Source organism: Thrips palmi, unplaced genomic scaffold (genome assembly GCF_012932325.1).
Source record: "Thrips palmi isolate BJ-2018 unplaced genomic scaffold, TpBJ-2018v1 HiC_scaffold_12, whole genome shotgun sequence".
Lineage (NCBI taxonomy): Eukaryota > Metazoa > Arthropoda > Insecta > Thysanoptera > Thripidae > Thrips > Thrips palmi.
Window position 1 is genome coordinate 10,006,018 of NW_023144623.1, and position 21,492 is coordinate 10,027,509.

Here is a 21,492-nt window from a genome sequence, read left to right on the forward strand (position 1 = left end):
CACAGCCTGCAGGTTTACTATATTTTCTCCTTGACCTTGATTCGAAAAATTAAATACAATTTTTTTGTTAGCCTCCTAGTGAGCTTGTGTGCACCGGAAAAAAAATTACTACCGACAATTCCGCATTTGACTTTGGATGCCGAAAGTCTAAGGGAGTAAAAATACATTCAGTTGTGTCCACCATATTTCTCATACTGCGCCAAATCGTAATGGCTTCTTAAAAATACTTTCGGGACAAGCATAAGCAGTAGTCTTCTGCTGCTCTGACATTCTGGCTTTGTTTCTTGAAAACATAAATTTTATGTATGGGGGAATCCAGTCGCTTGTTCTTTTCTCGACAATAGTAAAAGGCCCTTCCGCATCACCATGAGTTTGCAGGCCGATGTCGACTTTTTGCCGAACTAAACGCTGAAACTGGATCGCCGTAGGGTTGTTTGTTTGTGTTTGGACGCCAAAACAGACGCCCCCCTCCGCAGGTACGACCACACTATATCACCTAACTCCTTCTTATTAGTTTTTCTATATTTAAACTTCAATAACATTTAAAACTTTCGAGCAGAATGCAACCAACCAAAAAGAAACGATTTATGGAAGGTGCTGAAGACTGCAGAAAGGGGTCTTCATCGATGAGTGAGAAACAACGAAATGTCATGCTGGAGTTTTTGAGTGAGAATCCCAGTATGATTCGTGATAGATCTGTGGGTGGAACATCTAACAGGCCCAATAGAGATGAACTCTGGGAAAAGTTGGCAACTGTTTTAAATTCTTGTGGGTCAGGAGCACAGAAGGATGGAGCTGGATGGAGGAGAGTGAGTTTGCAGTCTCACATAAATTCTTAAGTTTCTTTGCTTTCCACTGATCTTGAACGTGTGTTTTACCTTTATAATTATGAAGTCATGGCAGGACCTAAAGCGTTATGAAAGCCTCAAAGCAAAAGAATCCATGGCCAGATTGGGAAAATCGTCAGAGTGTCAAGAATCACCCACAATATCACTGTCACCTCTTCAGGAGAAAATTGCAACTCTTTTGAACATATCCATAAAAGTGAGTATGAGGAGCCTGAACCTATCTCAGACATTTCTAACAGACATGCATCTCAACATAGGATGTAGGAATAGCGGTAGCAAAAAACTCACAAACAATACACATTTGAAGGTATTTATCACATTCTTTATACAAACTTTACAGCAAAATAGCATTTGTGAAACAATTCCAACTGGGGCCTTAAACATACACTCATTTTAAAATTTAAAATCAGCTGCAGTACTCTTTGAATCTCATCCCTATCACTGGTAATTAATTGCATGTTCAAGTCGACAATTCAGCAACCTTGTGATAAAACATTTTCTTATCAAAGTATAAAACAAGCAGCATTGACATAGAAAATGATTAAAATGAAGAAATTAAATAAAAATTGCAATTAAATGTTCCTTGAGATCTGGGGAATGTCCTCTTATTTTCTATACCTTTGATTTTTTTTCCTTAGTTGATTCCTAAAAGTGTCCTTTTCTTTGCAGGATGTGGCTGAATGTGTTGATTTAACAGGTTCAAATGCAACACAGGATACATTATCTGATCCAAACCAATGCACAACAACAGTGATTAAAAATAAACAACAACAACAACAAATTAAGCCAGAACTTATTCCTGGATCAACTCAAGGTGAGCAGTTAATAAGGATTTTTGTTCAGTGAAATTTCAGATGATGAAACTTATTTTTATCCCCCTTTAGGTGACAATGTAACTGAAGTGAACATAGCACAAGCTTTGAATAGCATTGCTGCTGCTTTGACTCAAAGAAACACATTAGAAGAAAGAAAGCTCAGAGTGTTTGAAAATTTACTAACAGTGTATGCAGCAAAAAATGGAGTTGCCCTGACTGAGGCACATAATCTGGACTGATGTCAAAATTGAAGTACTTCATAACTTTTTTTGAAGTTGGTATGTTTAAATTGAAAATAATCTCCCCAAAAATAAAAACAAAAAGAGCCATAACTTTACACAGTAATGCTTTCTTATTTCACTGAATAGATTTCCACATATTATCAACTAAAACAATTTGTGTTACCATAAACATATTAACACACTCAGTTGGTCCTAAATAAATAAAGTATGAAAGAAATATACATCAAAAATTACCAACAATGGAGGAACCGTCTGTAGTTCTTGGCATAACACATGATGAGGTCCAAGCTTAATGTATTGGATAGATAGATTCACGCAAACAGTATGAGAATCATTGATCACAAAACACAACCCATGTAATTTCACAAATCCGTGATGCCAAAACATGATGCATCTGCCATTCTGCTTGTTCGGTGCAGCAAAGGCTGCAAAAACAGGGAGTTCTGCTCACTGAAGTACAATTAACAGCCATTTGGCCCGAAACATCAAGGTGACATAGGCTAGCTAAACAACTGCTCTGTAGCTCTTTCAAGGTCCCAATTGAAAGAAGAAAGAGCAACTCGGGCATCATGACTTTCAATGCCCATATCAGCAAGACGTCTAATTTTTGAATCAAACTCTGGATTGCTATATGGTCCTGAAATCGAAGGCAAATTATGATGAGGCAGCCACAGACAAACAAAACAATTAAATTAGCAGTGAGAAATTTCCTATCGTTTCGTAAATTTATAACTTACCTCCAGCATATGCAGCAGTCCAGTGACGAGCTGTAAGACGGAACATGTCAGGTGCATCCTTATATTGCTTTGCAACTACAGCGTCTTGAGGGTCATCGGGCTCTGCAGCTGATAATAGTGCTTGAAGAGAAAGTAGAACAGTGCGAAGAGTCATAGCAGCAGCCCTGAAAGCAATGACAAATTAAAGAAAACAGACTTACAAAATATGCCATTTAAATTGAACGCTTATTACAGGTCATGAACAGGTAAATGTTTTCATTTCATTTATATTACGTGCTCACCATTGATCTTTAAGGATGTCTAAGCATATGGCACCAGTAACTGATGAAATATTTGGGTGCCATATTTTTGTAAGGAAGCGCACCTGAATAAAACAACAAACGACACTCCATTACATTATTTCCTTTTTTAATATATGAGTTTTAAATCCACTCTGCTGCTACACTGTATTTTTGAGACAAGAAGAGAATAACATGCCTTAGGAGGATTGAAGGGATATGTTTCTGGCACTTTTATTTCCAGAACAAAGTTACCACCTTCATATGGGGTATCAGGTGGACCTGCAATCTCACCCTTGAGCTCAGTATAGCTGTCACTTACTAGCTCTACTTTAATGGCACATTTGGCAACCTGGAAAGAAAAGGAAGGGACATTGCTTTTAAGCCATTCAATACGATTAGACCAACATTAAGGACCCAAGACCAACACAGTAGGTAAATGTATGAGGTTCATGCGAAATAACATAAATTATGTTTTATTTTTTGTAAAGAATATGGACTTGGGCAATCAGAAAATGAGGGGTGGGAGCAATGTCTAATGATGTCACAATGGTGGGTGTCTTATCAAAATGGCCTTTTGACCCTACATCAACACAACCTCCTCAGCATCTAGCAAATCTCTTGTTTTTGACTGAGAAGAACTGTAAGCCTGGGAACACACCCCACGTTATAGTAAATCCAGCAATAGTGCCACAATGGAGTCCAGAAATGGTAAGTGACGGTCATCAGACATATCAAATAGGGCGTTATAAAAAGGCACATGAGAACTACAGGCAAGAGGAGGAGCTAAAGCTAAAATTTTAAGATGTTTAAAAGTTAGCCACAGAATACAGCCTCCACAATTTAAGTCTACTTTGCCACACAAATTACTTTCAGTGAAATATATGCACGCATGGTAATAAATGAAACGGTAAGTTCAATGAAATAGAAAACCAAAGTAAATACTGTATGGATCAAACATCGGAAGAAGAATCTTAGTTTGCAATGACCTAGAAATGACACAAAAAGGTTTGATGTGCACAGATTGAAAAGTTACTATTTAGTGTCATAATAGTGTCATCTTGATCCACATTGTGCAGCATTTAAATGTCATAATTCAATGTACTAAATACAGCGAACTAGATATGGAACTATGACTATGTGAGAAGTAGAGTGAAAAAAAAAACCTTTGGAGAAAGAGGAGGAGAGTGACAACTCACTAAATTTTAAAGTGTTTTAACAACGGTTGATACACAATAGAAATTTGAAAGGTCATGGCAGAGGCACAATTTCAAGTTGACAATTGTAAATTCTTGGGGAGTTAACCCTACCATGGTGAAAAAAGAGAAAGCATGTGGGAAAGCTGTTACAGATTGCCTTGTAGAGCAGATATTCAAAATATGTAAGTCATGTTCTCACCTCTTCACTTTTTATAACCTCTTTAAATTCTCTCTTGATTCTTTGAGCAGCTATGTTTGCCATTTTGATTCGGACTTGTGACTCACGAAATGAACATGCCAATTGAAAATCACTACATGTGACAGAAAATTTCAGCTCGTAACCACAAGTCGTTACGCTTTTAATGGAAAGATAAGAAGAGTTTTGAAATCCTTTCAAATTGTGAACATGAAGTGGTAGCTCACTGTCTTGCAGTTTGTTGACTCTTAGTCTTCATGTTCTTCTCACAGCCTCTGACCATTTTATGAAAAATCTGTTGAGATTTTTAAAATATTAAGCTGCAAGGTACTCGAAATATTTTTTTATGCGAGAAAAACGATTTAAAACAAGAATAAAACAAGTAAAGATTTAATTTTGGTTCGAAAACAAAACGCTTCGATACCTCGATACAGTTGATAGGGTGAGAGGGGGGTGGGGGAAGCGGCGGGGCAGCGGAGGCGGATGTGACGTCAACATTGGTATTTCAGCACGCTTTCCGATTGGTTATTTGTGTTTTCAGTGATGCCCGTGTTATCGCAGCCAGTGCGTGCTAAGAGTTTGTTGCGAGCAAACCTCGAGAGACCCAGCGTAGTTCTCCGCAGCAGAATGCCCAACATTAAGGTCTTCAGCGGCACGTCTCATCCCGATCTTGCTCAGCGGATCGTGGATCGCCTGGGCATTGATCTTGGGAAAGTCGTCACGAAAAAGTTCAGCAACTTGGAAACATGGTGAGCATGCCAATCACTTATTTGGCGCTAACATGGAAGCTGTCGCCTCTCTGTCGCCGTACGCTCTCGCGTGTGGGCCCTGTCTTTTGTCGCATCGCGTCTGGCTCGCTTGACAATCTTAAACGGCCGTGCCATAACCTCCTGTCCCTGCCTGTGTCGCCGGACCGGGCCGTGTTTGTTTCACTCCGGCACGCACACTGCACACGCGCGTTCCTGGCGCGGCCGCTCGGGCGCGGGTCGCGCTCACCCCAAACATCTCGTGTCCGGCGTGCGAATCGCGGCTCGGCGCGGTTTGGCGTGCCATTCGGTGAGGCGCGGGCAGCGTGGCGCCGTGACGAACGGTGACAATGTGACACGGCAGCGCAACCCTTTAGTGCAGTGCGTCGCATCAGCCGCTGCACCTGTCATGTCCGTCACACTGCATTTTTGGCTTTGGCGCATGGCTGGTGCAATGGCAGTGTGGCGCCTGGCTGCCACTGCACTGCGCTGCAGGGCGCCAGGCCCAGCCAGGCCAGGCTGCACCAGGCTGCATTACGCTAGAGTGACGGCGCCAGGCACGGGCGGGCACGGGCACGCCGCTACACGCCGCGGCCTTGTACACGGCTATACCCGTGCGCCTCCAGCCCCAGGCCGCCCCAGGCCCCTAAGGTGTTTGCCTTGAAAGCCTTGACGCGCGGCACAGGCTGCGGCAGCTGGCGCTAGCTGGCGTGACCGCGAAGGCGTATCTGTTACCCAATGGCATGCGCTGTTTATGTCATGGTCCTGTTTCCTCTGTGCACAGTGTGGAGATTGGAGAGTCCGTCCGTGGGGAGGATGTGTACATTGTCCAGAGTGGCAGTGGGGAGGTGAATGACAACCTGATGGAGATGCTCATCATGATCAACGCCTGTAAAATTGCTTCAGCGTCGAGAGTTACTGCTGTTATTCCATGCTTCCCGTATGCACGACAGGACAAGAAGGACAAGGTATGTCGTCTTCACAGCAGTTTGCAACTCCAAAATGAGTTCTTTTGCATTCTTTTTCTTGTTTTAACTTGTTTATCCAAGTTAATGACTGCTGCTATGTAGATTAAGGTGTGCAGGGTTTCCAATGTTTTGGAATTAGAATTTCTATTGCATTTAAATTTGTAGCCCCAATTTTTGATTATTTGTTGCGTGCAAATTTTCTTCTGTAGACTTGTTTTTGGTAGTGCGAACTGTGTTTTGTTTCTTCCTGAAGTGTTGCTAGTTTTGTCTAACATTTCCCTGTCCCCCTATTAATGTCGTAATTTACCCTATCCAATGTGTTGGTATGGTAGGTATATTGTGGTGGTCGACAAGTGATGCAAAGCTATAGCCATTTCAGTACACCATTGGTCTCCCTCTTCAATTTTAACTTGTCATTTTTTCACTATCTTCCTTCAACTTTTTTTACTCATTTTTCTGATTGCCCCAACGTGTTCATTTATAGACTGCTGGTGACGGAAAACCTGTGGTCGAACCTGTCCTCAAGAATAACGATTGGAAGTTCAGGGTAAATGCTGCACGAAATGGAATTCAATTTAAGGGCTGCTTGGTTCAGTGAATTGTCAGTAGGATAAACTGTCTGTCTTGGGATCCATTTCCACATACTTGTGTCAAGTCAACTAATATTTGTTTGGCAGCCTTCATGCTTTGATTCGGGTTCAGTGCTGATAAACTGGTGACCCATTCATGTGTGGTGAGCTGTCTGATATGGGGTCAGGGTTCACTGGATTGCGAAAGGAACAGGGTGACAGTGGTGCTGTGGCTGGCACTGTTACATGGCTGTGGGGTCTTGTTTGTCTTTCTTTAACAAACAATATGTAGTCAGATTAGCTCTGTTCGTCTGGTTGGGTTGGAGTGTTGACCTCCTAGAGCATTTTCTTCTCATGACATCACTTGCTGTCTCATTTAATGGCTAGCCTTTGGTTATCAGATCTTTCTCTTTTGATGCAACATTTGATAAGTTTGTCTCTACCCATTCATCACCCATGAGCGCCTCATAAATATTTGACCCAGATGTGGGTAAGTGGAGACTAGAGGCTTTGAGGTGAGGTGGAGACTTTGACACCTCTAATGCATGACTGATTGTTCTCCTGTTGTGGGGAAGATTAACAATTTTAACAGTGTGCATGTGTTGTGGCAACTATTGCATGACAATGAGTTAACTTTTAGTATTTTTTGGTGGAACTATAAATTAACTTACAAATAACAGACAAATAACATACAAAAATAAAAACTTACAAAGAATTTTCAATATTTTTTTTTAAAATTAGGTTTACAATACGAGTGGTTATGATTTTGCTTTGCTTGTGAATCACCACAATGGTATGCTTCCAACCAAACATTTCAGTGTCAATTCTGAAGCTTTTTCATGGGACCTGTAAGGGAAGAAGAGTTTTCTAATGCTTGTAACTTTTTGTCAACTGTTGTATTTGTTCTGTTTTGCATGCACTGTTTAGTGTGTTGTGTCTTAGGATCTGTACATGAAATATGTCTGGGTGTGGTACAGGTGACCTCACCAAGTATATTTATGAATGGTCCAGTAGTTGGCTGTGAATTGTAACATCTGTGTTTGCTTGCTCTAGTTGTGTTATCTAGAGGAAGAAATTAAGTCATTTAATTAATGAAATTTGAAGCTTTATAAATTTAACCTAAATAGGGTTTGAATCTTCCAGAGCCGTGCCCCCATCTCAGCAAAGCTGGTCGCCAACATGTTGAGTGTTGCTGGTGCTGATCACATCATCACCATGGACCTACATGCTTCTCAAATTCAAGGATTTTTTGATATCCCGGTTGACAACTTGTATGCTGAACCAGCTGTTTTAAAATGGATCAAAGAGAACATTGCTGAATGGCGTAATTCCATTATTGTTTCACCTGATGCTGGTGGTGCCAAAAGGTAAAGTTTGTTGCATTTTGCTGAATATATGAACTTCAAGGAACTGTTCTCATTACAAATAACTTTACAGGGTAACTTCTATTGCTGACCGTCTTAATGTTGAATTTGCCTTGATCCACAAAGAGCGCAAGAAGGCCAATGAGGTAGCATCCATGGTTTTGGTCGGTGATGTCAAGGATCGTGTAGCCATTCTTGTTGATGATATGGCCGACACTTGTGGTACTATTTGCCATGCCGCAGAAAAGTAAGAATCATTTGATGTCTACAACTCTTCTGTTTGATTTTTTATGGGTTCAATGTCATGTTATTTTTTATCTTGTTTAAATTTAGGCTTTTGGAGGCTGGTGCTACTCGGGTGTATGCAATTTTGACACATGGTATCTTCTCTGGGCCTGCTATCTCGAGGATTAACAATGCCTGTTTTGAAGCTGTTGTGGTCACAAACACTATCCCTCAAGATGGACACATGAAAGACTGTCCCCGCATTCAGGTACAATCTTGCGCCAAATTAATTTGAAGTTCTTTTGTCCTGGAGAGTTTTTAATTGTACATATTTATTTATTGCAGTGCATTGATGTTTCGATGATGTTTGCTGAAGCCGTGAGGAGAACACACAATGGAGAAAGTGTGTCCTATCTTTTCTCCAATGTTCCATACTAAGTACCTGATGACCTGATGGACTCGTGCTGACATAAGTTCAGTTTTATCACACCTGACCACCCCTATGCACTGATATGATCACTCATTTTCTAATTTGGATTCACATTTGAAAGTTTGAGAGCGGGTGTTCTAACAAGAAGTAGTGGTTTGAACAGTTCAGATGAAAGGTTTTCAGGTGATTTTGACAGTTTTCCTTCAGAATGGCTGTCATTTATGATCATGGAAGAAATTTGTGCCATAAATTGAAGTTGAATATTCTGTGCCACCCTTACTTGAAGAGGCTTGTGGATGCTGTCACTGTTTGATCATGTGACTTAGATATTTGAAACTTCACTGCATCAGTTTTTATATTCTTTGCAGACAAATTTGTGTCTTTCCAAGGTGTTGTGTTGACATTCTGGGGGGATTCTAAATGTTCTGTCAGCATAGGGCCAAGTTATTCATATGTAGTTTATGCACTCCTCTTGTAGAGGGTATGTCATTGGCTGTGAGTTTGTGTGGAGCCATTATGGCTCATGTTACTACTTAGGATCGAATTTGGCTTGTATGTTAGTTGATGTGAAATTATGTTGGTTGATTATTTGTCTACAAATTTTGCAGCTTGAATGTTTTGGTGTGTAGAAATGTGGGTTTTGTTTGGCTTCGGCATGGATTGTGGCCTTCAGACTTGATTGTTGTGTTCAGATCATTAATGTTTTGAACCACTAAATGTAGGCTGCTTTCTATCTGGACATTTTGCAGTAATTAGTTATTAAATGTAATAACAGAAATTTCCACAAGCTTGTTTTACCTCTTCACTATTTTTTTTTCCAAAATCAAAAATGTCTGTTACTTCTAGTACTGATCAGTATTTGTTAGGAATTGAAAGCAAATGATGTAACAGCTATTACAAGCTGGACAAAATGTTTTTATCTGTTTTTATGTGTGACTGTCCTTTAAGGAACTTGAATCTTGTATCATTAATCTTGAGTAGGTAAGGTTCTACTTACCTTTCTAGAATCAGATATATATTTATATATATTGCAGCTTTACATTTCTGTTGAAAGTATCAGTGCATGACAAAATGAATATCTTCCACAATTGACTTATTTTTTGTTTTGTTAAATAACATTGTTATTGGTTGATGGCAAAACATGAAATAATTTTAGATCGTTGCATAATAAAATTTATGAGATTTTAGCTCTAATGTTCCAACTGTAGAATGTGTTCTAGTTTTTGTGAAAAACTTGACTTTGCTCTGAAGTTCATCATACAATATGTATAAACTAGCTACAATAAATGTGATGAAATTTTCATTTAGGGTCCTATTTTAGTACCTTCTCTTATACAACTGTTCCACACACAAATTTTGTAAGCCCTTTATATTTGAATAAAACTTTTATACAATAATCAACTCTTTGAAACTCCCTCTGGCATAGAAATGTCAAATACAATAGGAGGATTTGTGGGTAAATAATTTATATCACAAGTGGAAGCATTAATGAAAATTATTTTTCCATCAGAAGTAATTCCATATCCTGGAAACAAAGATGGTTTTATTTACCACAGGGAAATAATCACATCAGAGTGAACAGAATTTCAGGAACATACCTTCATGAATGTGACCAAAGACATGGTACTTTGGCTTCACTCGCTGCTGAACTGTAGTAAGCAGCTCAACACATCCAGCACGCACACCTGTACAGCACAAGTCCCCATGACCGATGGGAGGAGTGTGAGTTATGAGGACATCTGTATCTTCAGGAATACAGTCCCATTTAGAGAGACAAGGCTCCCCTCGAGGTATATTAAATGCCCAATTGCAGAACTCTGGCTGCCTTTAAATAAAGACATCACAATCAAATGGAATGTATTCTAACATATACATAGCATATTCATTACTGAGACCTAGGTACTAACCATGGAGTGCCATATATTTTTATTCCATTGACGACAATAGCTTCATCTTCAATGTACGTACAATTAGTCAGGTACTGTTTAGCATTAGGTGTCCGAACTGCTTCAGCTATTGCATCTCGAGCAAGGCCCAAGGTAGGAATACGTGATGCAGGGCTTTCACCCCCACCATGAGCCTTTGTGAAAGTCCCATCAAAGCTTAATTCATGATTTCCAGCAATGACAATCTTGTGTTTGTGAGGTAACCTGCCTGCAACAAAATGAAACAATCGAAATAAAATAAAATTTTAAATTAGGAAAGCAGACTTCTAGGATTTGATGCACCATACCTATCCACTCGTTGAATTCGACAACTTCTTCTAAGCTGCCACAGCGAGTGAAATCACCAGCATGAATAAATATATCTCCATACGGCACTTCAAATTTTATATGAGGAGTAAGTGAATGTGTGTCACTCATACACACTATCCGCACCTACAAACATACATTTCTTTAAAAAGAATGCAGGATAGGCATAGTTATACAAAGGTATAGACATTTCATCAAGTTCCAAATAATTATTGTAGTCATTGAATTTTGGGAAAAAATAAACCAAGTGGTATGCTCACTTTGTTGGGCGCAACCCCGGCTTTTGGCGGTTTTGCATGTATTTTTATAACTTTTTGGGACTTTGACACCTCGGCCCAAGCTTGGGTAGGATTACTAGTGAGGTTATGGATTTCTACTTTCATGTTCGTTGTTTTAAACCAATTTTTCCGATAAAAAGTACAACAAATCCCTCACATTTCATGTGTACGAAACATGACACTCGACATTTAGCAGAAGGAAAACACGATTGTGTGGGTAAAGGGTGAGAGGTAGGGAGTGGCGCGGGGAAAGGGGAGAGGAAAGCGAAAGGCAACGTATTTTTGACCTTCTAAGACCAACATGTTATTATTTTGTACGATTAGCACAGTTTGCAAAGTTCAACATGCTCTTTAAACACATTTTTGAATTTTAGTTTGAAAAGAGGAGGCGATGCTTGCTGCCATTTGAATTAATTTGGCTTTCTCTCTCTGCCAGGGTATGTTCAAGAAGCACACAAAAGCCGTCCAAGTGGCAACGGCCTCGCGGTTGGCAACATTGATAGCATCAGACAAAGAGTTCAAGAAGGGTAATGGCCGCTGACGCATTAGATAGATGATCAATTACAATGTATAACGGTCGGAAGAAAGTAAATGAAGATAAAACAAGGGGTAAGTGTATTCTAAATGCCTTGTGACATTATAGGGACGGTGTGCTGATGAATGTTTGCTGCCTCATGCACGGACGTCGCGTAGTGAATGCGTCTGAAGCTATCGGCTGCTAGCGTCTCCTCATGGCGTCTGCTATCCCAACTCGCGCCAAGACCAACTGTTGGATGCATCGGCCGAAATATTCTTGTTTTCGAGCGCTGAGGCTTTAAGATGATGTTCTAAGTAATGCTCGAAGCACTTTCTAGGTTTGGCGTGTGTCGATGCCTCTGAACAGGCGCGCCTTTGGGGTATTTCGCTGGGTAAACGGTCTGCCGTTCCTCTGTTTATGTGTGCCATAGAGCCTCTAGTTGCCAGCGAGTCATGGCCATCGTTCCTTGTAAACATGACGCTTCTTGCTCCTAAACAGTCGAAGCGAGCGAGTTTTACTGTTTAGTTGTGACGGTGCATATCTAATTTGCTGAGTGTTCAGTTTCTGACGACTTTTGATGGTACGAGACGAGTTGAAACTGCTTAGCGTCCTTATCCTCGGCGCAGACAATGGGCGCCTCCCTAGTTGTTTATGCGTTTGCGTGCCGACAGTGGCACTTCTTTTAATTTGTTGTTGTAGATGGTAATTTATATTGCCTTTTACTTCGTGCGTTTCCCTTTTCATTAGCCGCTATCGTGTTCCCTGTTTTGGCCTGATTGCGCAAGTTGTTTCCCTACGCGAAAGCTAAAGCCTACCTTAACATAAGGGCCGAGCGGCCGAGCCTGTATGATGCGGCGGCAGGCGGCGGGACCTGTTGGAATGTTGGGAGGTTATGTGAGCAGGAGTGTACGTGAAGAGTTGGCTCCTCAACTTCGAATATACTTGTGGATTCTGAAGTTGCCTTAAGCCTCTTTATTTGCCTGAGTTAGTGGCTCCGAGCAGCAATAGTAATGTTGGCATTTGTACTCTGCTCCATGTTCTTGTGCTGGGCACTGACTGATGGTGGGTGGTTTCTGCTCAAGTGTCTGCTACTCAACAAATGTGCACCAACATATAATTTTTTTAAAATTCCAATTTGGTATCGACAATAATCTTGTTTCGCCATGTCTCTTAAGAATCAAACTTTCTTCTAAAGGATCACATTTTTAAAGATTTATTTCTAAAACTGAATTTTAAGGAGTATAAAATAAAGTTGAACTCCATTATGAGAAATTTAATATGTTTTGGAGGACTCTAAGACTCTAGTGGCTTTTTAGTATATGGTATGATAGTATGACTGTGTTAAAATCTCATTAATATTTGCAGTTGTCAAAGGACGCTCTGAAAACTTGAAAATGGAGGCAATACCAGCGTTGCGTCCTCCATCGGGGCTGCTTGACATGCTAGCTGAGGTAGCATCTCAAACCCTGCACAGTGATCCCACTGTTAAGACCTCACCAGCAAAGAAAAAAGCCATAGAGAGGGCTGTTCGAGAACCGAGGGAAAAGCCAGAAGCTAAAGAAGCACCCCGCCGGAAAGTTGCAAAGGTAAGATAATCTTGATTCTCTTAAGAATTTCCTGTTTTTATTAATATTGTATACCCCTATAAGACCACTCATTAAAATCTAAGATTTTGCATTTATCATCTTATAATTCTATGTAATTTTTATACCTTTCTTTCAGTTGTCTGTGCTGCAAAAAGCAGAAATTGACACATTAACATCTGCAAAGCTGCGCTCTATGTCTGTGTCCCAGCAACTGAGACTTTGTTCAAGGCTTGATGGCGATGAAATGCGACGCACTTTCACCTATACCTGCCTTTTGGAACCAGAACTGTGCGGTCAAACCTTTTCAAGCTTTGGTAGTGAGGGCCGGGCCAGGCAAATGATGCGCACTCATCTTTTGGAACACCTGAAAAATCATGGCCCTGGTAAGCATTGAGTGTTGAGCCTCTTGAACTTGAGTGTTTGAATATTAATTCTTTTAAAATTAAAACTTTGGTTTGTCCATTCTGTTTTATCAAATTAGATGAACCTATTCATGTGAGCCGGAGGCGACGAACCACCAAAGTCCAAAACGTCAAAAAGAAACCCAACCCGAAAGTGAAGGTGGAACCTGTTAAAGCATCACGTCTCCGCTACTCAGAACTGTATGATGAAGTAAATAATCTACCTGTCAACAATAAGGAGAACAAAGTTGAAGGCCCAGGAGAGTGGCGAACTGGCAGCGAAAAATCCCAGCAGAAACTTCAAAGCCTAAACTTGGTCAAAATTGTTGATATTCCGACACCTGCTCAAGCCCAGCCAGCGCATCAAATTCAGACTATTTTACCAGTTCAGCAGGGATCAGTTGACTCAGATGAAGATACGGTGTCCTGTTGCAGCACTGGCAGTCGCTATGGGTATGTTGTTGCTGTTAAGGTTAAAAAAAATTATCTTATCTGGATTTGCTTTGATGAAAATATTATTTTACAGTGACCTTCCCCCTCCTGGAAGTCCATCTAGAGGAGAACGTCCGGCTGCTGTTGATGATGACTCTAAGGAACAAGAAGGAGATGGTGACAAAAGTATCTACACTGAACACAGCTATACATCCCGTGGTACAGAGGCCTCTAATGGTAGCATCATCAACAGTGTCTACAACAGTGATGTTTCCCGCATTTTCATCAAGACTGAGCCCGGCTTGGAGTCTCCTTTGGATTCACCAGATGTAAGCAGTTCCTCATATTGTGAAATGTGTCATGTCAATATGCAGTTTTGGGAATGGCAGAGCTAATAGAATATTTTTGACTTCAGGTATTTGTTGAAACCCTGAACAAGCGAATCTCATCAGTGGGCCGGGAAATAGATGTTCGGACTGAGCCTCCAGTCAAGACCATCAAATCAGGTATGTGTCATCAAAATAATTGAGGTCCTTTGCAAGTTCAATGAAATATTAGGCCTTCAAAAACAAGTATAGTTCATTGGAATATTGCTAAGGGTTTGTAAACTTTTTGCATAGCTGCCAATATTAAGGACATCCTAAAATCTATAATGTTAGAGCTAACAGGTGAGCCTGGTTAGATTTAAGTATTATGAGCATTCTTTGTTTAGGTGTATTAAGGTATCTGATGTGTGAAAACAATTATTGTAGTTTTTAATATCTTATCTTAGCCTGTCTAATTGGAAAAATCTTTGTCGCAGAAGATCTTCCTGTGTTGTGTGACAACCGCCGAGAACCAATCAACCATGAACTGAATGGAAGAGATACCAGAGAACTTACATGGGAAACAACTGCTGTGGAAAGAGACGAATTTCATCAGCATAAGAAGCCGAAGGGGAAAGCCAAATTCATTGGTCAATCGAAAGCTGAAAAGGAAATGGCAATACGCCTCATTAATGCCATCAAGACTAAGGGCAGTGCAGCTGGCCTTCAATCACTGGACACCCTGGAGTGCCGCATTTGCCGGCCTCCCCGATGCTTTACAGCTCCCACTACTCTGATGAGCCACTATCGCAGTCATGCTGGTATGGACTGATGCAACCTTTTTCTTAAAGTTGACATTTTTTTTCCCTAGATCTTTTTTTAAATTTTATTTTTATTGCAGGTATCAAGCCATATGAGTGCCGCATTTGCAGAGCTGCATTTACCCGTCAACATTCTTTGAATTACCACATGCTCATTCATTCAAATCAGACCCGCTTTACTTGTCATGACTGCGGACGCAAATTTAGGCACCCTTCTCATTTCAAGGAGCACCGGCGTCGGCACACTGGGGAATCCCCTTTTGAATGTTCTGACTGCTTGCTAAGGTATATCAACTTAGTAATGAAGGATTGTATTTTTTATATGGGAGAGTACCGACCATATCTCCCTTATTAATTGGTATGTTTCAGATATTCAATTGTTTTCTTTTTTGTTTCCAGGTTTAAAACTCGTAACACCTACAAGCGCCATTTGAAAACAAGACATGGCAAAGTTCTGACTACATCTGGAGGATTAATCATTCTCTCAGAAGAGGAATTTAAGCGTGTTCGCACCATGCCACGTTCTCCTCTCTCTCATCAATCCTCTCGCAGTGGAAGTTTGCCTGGCAAAGTGGCCGCTGATGCTGAATCAGATGAAGAAGAGGAAGAAGAAGATGACTATTCATCAAGTGGGGCTGAGGACTTGTCTGACAAGTTGGAAACACGAATGTCTATTGGGCATAACGAAGTAGTTGAAGAAATTGAATTGGTTAGTTAGATGATCTATATGCCTATTTAAGCTATATAAACTCAAAGCCAGCTAATTGCTTTTTTTTTTTCAGACCCTTGAAAATTGTGTTCAAGAAGATGTATCAGAATCTGTTGTCACTGAAGAGACTAACGACAGTGCTCTGAATTTGAATGACATTGTGAGAGAGGCAATTCGCCAGAGTGACATTTCTTTTGCTGACAATGAAAGAAAAGCAAACTCTGATAGCAGTGGATCTCCAGCTCCTGTAGACTGGAGCACTGAAGAAGTTTCACAACTAGAAGAGACAAATGAAGGTTCTTATGCAACTGCTGTTGTTCAAATCGCCAACACTAAACCTGCTTCCAAAGTTCAAGTGTTGCCTGTAGGTGTTAAGCGTAATGCTTCACCCGCTGAAGCTTTGCGGAATGTTCCAACAAAGGCACAGAAGAAAAGTCAAGAATCTGTTGCGGGCAATACGGACAATTTGGCAACAATTTTGTCTGGTCAGACCAGTAATGCTGCTATTCCACAATCTTTAGCTCTGCTACAGTCTCGTTATCTAGTAGGCAAGAAGCCAGGCATCAGTGTCATTGGCTCCGACTCCCAGCAGGCAACAGTGTTGCTCCTGGCCAATCAGAACATGATGCAGCATCAGTCAAAAAATGACCCTATCAGTCTCATGCTTGCATGAAAAATTCAAGTGTTTGCTTCACCAAGTGCTTAGTCCAACTGCCACTTGTGTGTCCATTTTGGAGCTGTATTTAAGATGGATGGGGACGTGTGATGTATATTGTGGGCTAGTTAGCACAAGTCTGACAAATTGTGGATTTTGGATGTGATGCCTTTCTCAAATTGAGATAATCAATTGCTAAGACTGCTCAGTCACCAGAAGACTGCTTTTTCATGCCTTTGGGCCCCAATGATGCTGCCAGCTAGATTATAGCAGTTTTCATGGACCAATCAATATTCTTGTATTGGAGCTTCACTATAGACCTTTTAAATTTTAGGCTGATACTCACCTGTATCCCTTTTTTGTTTCTTTTTGTTCAAAATATAGTGTTTTGTACACTAATGAAGTAGGGCTTAATGCTACTTCTAATTATAATATTTTTATTTTCTGTCAGCATTATAACATGTTCTGTAATACTATATGGGGAGTCAGTAAGTCCACATTGTTGTTTTGTTCTCTAACCAATAACAGTTCATTCACGTGTTAACATTGTATAAGGCCTTATTTTGTATAGTTGTCAGTTAAAGTTTGTCAATGCTTTTGTACAAAGGCTCCTATCTCAACACCATCTCAATATAGAATTTATAAGTACTGAGTTAGTATCAAAGTGTCACCAAAGCATTGTTGGTGTGAAGTCTTCCATGGTGACTGTTTTTGCGATGTTCTTACTGCATTTCTTTACATATCCCTTCCCCTCCCCCCATTTTTTCGTTTTTGTTAAGAAGCATCCACAAGAGACTTAAGAGTTGCTTTGTAGACACCTAGTGAGGATGAAAATGACCTGTGTGTATGGACTGTTTTTCTAACTTAAAGCTGCATTGTATTGTTTTTGTTTGTCAATTACTTTTCATTGCATGCATGCTTTGTGCATTAACATGAAAATTTTGTGATTGAAAGGACTCAGAAAGGAATGAATTTTGAATGAATATTTTTATTAGTGCCCATTTTGTTTTCTTGTGAAAAGATAATTGAGGAATAACTATTTTGTATACAATGTTTAAACGTATGATAAGTAGGCATTGTTAAACACATTTCATATATCACTTAGAAAATGACATACAACAACTTGTGCTCACATATAGCTCAAAATTTGTGTACTATCTTGAAATGGAGACTCAAGATCCTGTAATCCTGTACAACTTGCTGTGCATTTCCAGGTCATGTTCATTACCTTCTTATTTTCTTGTTTAGCAGTGCTGTGGGTTTCAAGTAACTTATAGATTTATTGAAAACTACCGACAATGGACCACACTAAAATGATTCAGACACAGTCTTGTTTGATACACCACTGTCTTGAACTTGACAACCAATGTGAACTCTCTGATTGTGAGCTATTTATTTTGATACGATTGAGCACAAATCTGTTTGTGATAAAGGTGCCTTTGTAATTTCGGTCTTTTTATACTGATTTTTCAGGATTTGTGCCCACAGAGATTGTTAGATGTGCCAGTTTGAATATTAACTTCTGGTCCTTGAGAGCAATAATTTTTTCAACGAGTCTAATAATTGTAGTTTTTGTCACTTCTTGTTCTCTCAACCTATTTCAAAGAGCCGTGTTCTAATGTGAGTATGTTAAATGTGACTTAATATATGATTGGTATCAGCTTTGATGTAGATGCTAGTTTGTAATATGCACTTTTTGTACCTTCAAAATCTTTATTGCCAATTTATATGGTACCATTGGTTTGTTGACAATTGGCTATGCAATAGAGTATTCCACTTAAAACTTGAGTAATGTTTGCAAATTGGGGAAGGGCATCATTCTGTGATTGTTTATTAGAGTATGAGTGGTTTGTCCAAAACAAATGTCCTGCAGTAGTGTCAGATCCAAGTTGGTAAGAACAGTATACATAGCTTGTACATTTTCTGCCAAGTTACTAATTATGGCAATCTAGTTTTTACAGTTGTGTGTATTCTGTCAGTCACTTGCTTGGGTTTGCAATTTCGCTTTAGATTGATGTTGATATGACATGTTAGGAAATGGTTTTCAAGCAACGCTCTTATCAATGCAATCTTCACCGAAATTTATCATAGCAAGTTACACTTGCGAGAGATGCAAGACTGAACTGATTGGATTAGATTAGATGTCAGAGTGCCTAATGACATGTAACATCTAAGTAATGGGCTAATGTTTAAGAGACAGCCCCCTTGCTGTATCAGTACCTTCATTTTTGTTAATTTGCACTGTAACTTCTTATAGTCCTAATTATTTGTTACTAAGTTAAGAAGTGTCTGCAGACATTTCTAATATATTAAGTGTAATGGCACTCCTTTATTTAAACAGCTTCTTAGGTTTGTTTCAACTTTACAGCAGCAAAGTTAGCTCAAGGCTTGGATTTCATTAAAATTTATTTCTTTGTTTGGGTTATTTTCGTTTGGGTCTCTGTGTGTGTGTGGGTTTTGTTTTTCACTGGTATTTGCCAAAATTCTGTGACCTTCAGATACTTTTTATACCAAGCGTACCTGACCAAATAGTGTGAATACATAATTAGCTCTTGGCTGAATGAAACTTCAATTCTAAACAGGACTCAAGCTATTTGCTAAAGTGATAACAAAATTTTGCTCATGTATGTTAAATTTGTCAGTTAGTGAAGTAGTAAGGAGAAGCACATGCCTTCATGTGGATATTCCAAGTGATTATGAATGAAAATCTTATGTTGTAGTTTTCCTAGCTTCTTAACAACAGACACAGTATTTATAATCAACTAAACCCCTTGATGGGCTGTAGTACATTTTACACTCTGAACTGCTGAAAGGTTGGAAACAAATTTCTGTGATCAAGTATATAAGGTTTTTATTTTTTCCTTTTTCTTTATAAGGTCAAATCTTAAGGTCAGCATGCCCAGCGAAGTACTGCTTAATTGATGCAAACCTTTCCTTTTGTATTCTTTCGACTGCCATTGGTCTGCAAGGTTTGCATTAATCAGTCTTCTATTTTTGGTGTTCCAGCCAAGTTCACAAGACAGTCACCTTATTGGTGTCACACAACTGACATGCTCAGGGCTTTGCTAAATCCTCAGCATGACAGTTGTGTGACTTACATTAAGAATTACTTTAAATGTGTCTTTGCCTATTTATGCAGAACATTCTTGTGTAATATTTATGGCAATGCCACCCTTCGGGGCTGTGTATAAAATTTATTACTAACTAAACTTTGGTAGTTCCTTCTAATGTTAAATTGTTACTCTCATTCATGGGGATGCTTAAAAATACTCTTAGGATTATTGAGGTGCTATGTTCAAGTAATCTTTCTGCAATGAAGAATTCAATGGTTTCTAAGAATGTTGGCTTTAATCTTTTTGTTTCATTTAAACGAACATTATTTTCTTTTGGCACCTGGGAGTGTGAGATGTGTGCATCACAATGTAAATGCTTTCTTTTATTTACCCTTATTAACATTACCCATGTTAATTTCTTTTTGAACACTTCCTTCTTTTTCTGTTTCCCCAACTTCTTGTTCAGCTACTTGCTGGTTAGATTTGCTGAATTACATTTAATTGTGAATATTTACTTATGTATATACTACTTGTCTATTGCTGAGATGTAAGTGATGTCTTCCACTTGCTGAATCTTACTACCTTGCCATATCTGTTTGGTTGCTTTGGTATTGATGTTTTCATGTTGTTTCATTTTTTGATTTTCTGCTCGTTCAGTATGTTTTCTTCAATCATTATCCCCTAATGGTGGGTAGGTTTTCTTGTTGCTTTATTTATAATCTTAAATAAGAGGATTGTTGCTTACAGCTATTATAGGCTGTCTTCTAATTCCTCTACTGCTTACTCAACACTTGGGCTGAGCATGGAAGGTCATGACATTCCTTTAATCATTTAAAATTTCCATTTATAATTGTAATTGTAGTCTTAAGTTACTGAATTAATGCTGCAACTTGTAGCTCTTTGATCTGGAGGATGGTTTGACATGGAGAAAATACTTGCAAACATTAGATTAGTTGATCACATACAGAGCATGTCCAATACGCAGTAAGTTGTAGCCATCTCTTTCCTCTAATTGTAAAAAAAAAATTGTTTACTTTTTATCCTGTTTGCATGTTTACTGGAGAACCAGAGATGGCCTTATGCTTTCTGTAGGCCTCTGTCCAATAATTTATGTGATACATCATGTCTGAAATTCTGGGTTCAACATTCAATTTAAACAGTCTGACACACTCTGAAGTAACTCCAAATTTATTATTATTATTCAACTTAGTAATTTCTACTCAAAATGGGATGTCATGTTTATGCTGTGGTGGGGTCCGACTCGTGTAACATAAATCAAAAATAGTTTTGGCAATACTCTAAATGTTTCTTATTATTTTAGAATTACTTATTTTGATATTGTGCCATGTACAGCCTTACCTCAGTTGTTGTCTTCATTTGAGAATGTCCCTCCTTAACTTACAAACTAAACTGACCTGTTGATTTGCAAGTATATTTTTTCATACCTAATCTATTGCGGATTGCCAGTGGACGATTGTGTATAATTTATTACCTTATTACCTTATTAAGTTGAACCCATACCCATAGTACTACAGTATTTCCACTATTGTATTTTTTATTTTTTGTAACATGAAAACTAAGAATAAATTTGTACTTCTTTACAATGATACAAACTGCGTTTCACTTTTGGCCCTACTTTGACCATCTTGCAGTCCTAATGAGTCCTAAGAGAAATTCACCACGGACAGGGTAGGCCACTCGAAAAGAGCGGCCCCACGATCGGGCCATTCAATACAACCCCGGTCCGGCGAGTGTGTCGAAGGGCAGCGGTGGGGCAGAGGGCACTGTCAAAGGGCCTCACAGGGTGCGCGGCGTGCGCAGCGTGGGAGAAAGGGGAGGGGGGCCGGAGGGCGACGACCGCCCTCT

At 39.5% G+C, this 21,492-nt stretch overlaps 5 protein-coding genes across 10 annotated transcripts; 3 read left to right on the forward strand and 2 right to left on the reverse strand.

Annotated features, from left to right (window-relative positions):
- Window positions 1–4: 4 nt before the first annotated feature.
- LOC117640321 lies at window positions 5–1,359 on the forward strand. The gene is made up of 3 exons (XM_034376740.1): window positions 5–476; window positions 560–809; window positions 895–1,359. The coding sequence occupies exons 2-3, from the start codon at window positions 561–563 to the stop codon at window positions 1,243–1,245; spliced, it is 600 nt and encodes a 199-aa protein (XP_034232631.1). The 5' UTR covers window positions 5–476; window position 560; the 3' UTR covers window positions 1,246–1,359.
- LOC117640319 (ubiquitin-conjugating enzyme E2-22 kDa) lies at window positions 1,224–4,736 on the reverse strand. Its single transcript, XM_034376739.1, has 5 exons — window positions 4,319–4,736; window positions 3,120–3,272; window positions 2,924–3,006; window positions 2,643–2,806; window positions 1,224–2,542 (listed from the first exon to the last, which is right to left on the reverse strand). The coding sequence occupies exons 1-5, from the start codon at window positions 4,379–4,381 to the stop codon at window positions 2,406–2,408; spliced, it is 600 nt and encodes a 199-aa protein (XP_034232630.1). The 5' UTR covers window positions 4,382–4,736; the 3' UTR covers window positions 1,224–2,405.
- LOC117640317 (ribose-phosphate pyrophosphokinase 1) lies at window positions 3,495–9,920 on the forward strand. 2 transcript variants are annotated; one of them, XM_034376736.1, is made up of 8 exons: window positions 3,495–3,631; window positions 4,857–5,064; window positions 5,846–6,029; window positions 6,514–6,576; window positions 7,742–7,965; window positions 8,036–8,209; window positions 8,296–8,455; window positions 8,533–9,920. In XM_034376736.1, the coding sequence occupies exons 1-8, from the start codon at window positions 3,616–3,618 to the stop codon at window positions 8,623–8,625; spliced, it is 1,122 nt and encodes a 373-aa protein (XP_034232627.1). In that variant the 5' UTR covers window positions 3,495–3,615; the 3' UTR covers window positions 8,626–9,920. The 2 variants fall into 2 exon arrangements, with proteins under 2 accessions (XP_034232627.1, XP_034232628.1); XM_034376737.1 differs by lacking the exon at window positions 6,514–6,576.
- Window positions 9,921–9,969: 49 nt separating this feature from the next.
- On the reverse strand, window positions 9,970–11,406 carry LOC117640318 (metallophosphoesterase domain-containing protein 1). Its single transcript, XM_034376738.1, has 5 exons — window positions 11,130–11,406; window positions 10,851–10,995; window positions 10,525–10,771; window positions 10,216–10,442; window positions 9,970–10,142 (listed from the first exon to the last, which is right to left on the reverse strand). Exons 1-5 carry the CDS (start codon window positions 11,250–11,252, stop codon window positions 10,015–10,017), a joined length of 870 nt encoding a protein of 289 aa, XP_034232629.1. The 5' UTR covers window positions 11,253–11,406; the 3' UTR covers window positions 9,970–10,014.
- Window positions 11,407–11,603: 197 nt separating this feature from the next.
- Window positions 11,604–21,235, forward strand: LOC117640315. Of its 5 annotated transcripts, XM_034376729.1 has the most exons (12): window positions 12,499–12,570; window positions 12,654–12,726; window positions 13,030–13,250; window positions 13,387–13,633; window positions 13,732–14,104; window positions 14,178–14,412; window positions 14,499–14,589; window positions 14,704–14,751; window positions 14,886–15,209; window positions 15,290–15,494; window positions 15,609–15,918; window positions 15,992–21,235. In XM_034376729.1, exons 1-12 carry the CDS (start codon window positions 12,511–12,513, stop codon window positions 16,589–16,591), a joined length of 2,787 nt encoding a protein of 928 aa, XP_034232620.1. In that variant the 5' UTR covers window positions 12,499–12,510; the 3' UTR covers window positions 16,592–21,235. The 5 variants fall into 5 exon arrangements, with proteins under 5 accessions (XP_034232622.1, XP_034232624.1, XP_034232623.1 ...); XM_034376731.1 differs by lacking the exons at window positions 12,499–12,570; window positions 12,654–12,726 and adding an exon at window positions 11,604–11,756; XM_034376733.1 differs by lacking the exons at window positions 12,499–12,570; window positions 12,654–12,726 and adding an exon at window positions 11,811–11,978.
- The last annotated feature ends 257 nt before the right edge of the window (window positions 21,236–21,492 follow it).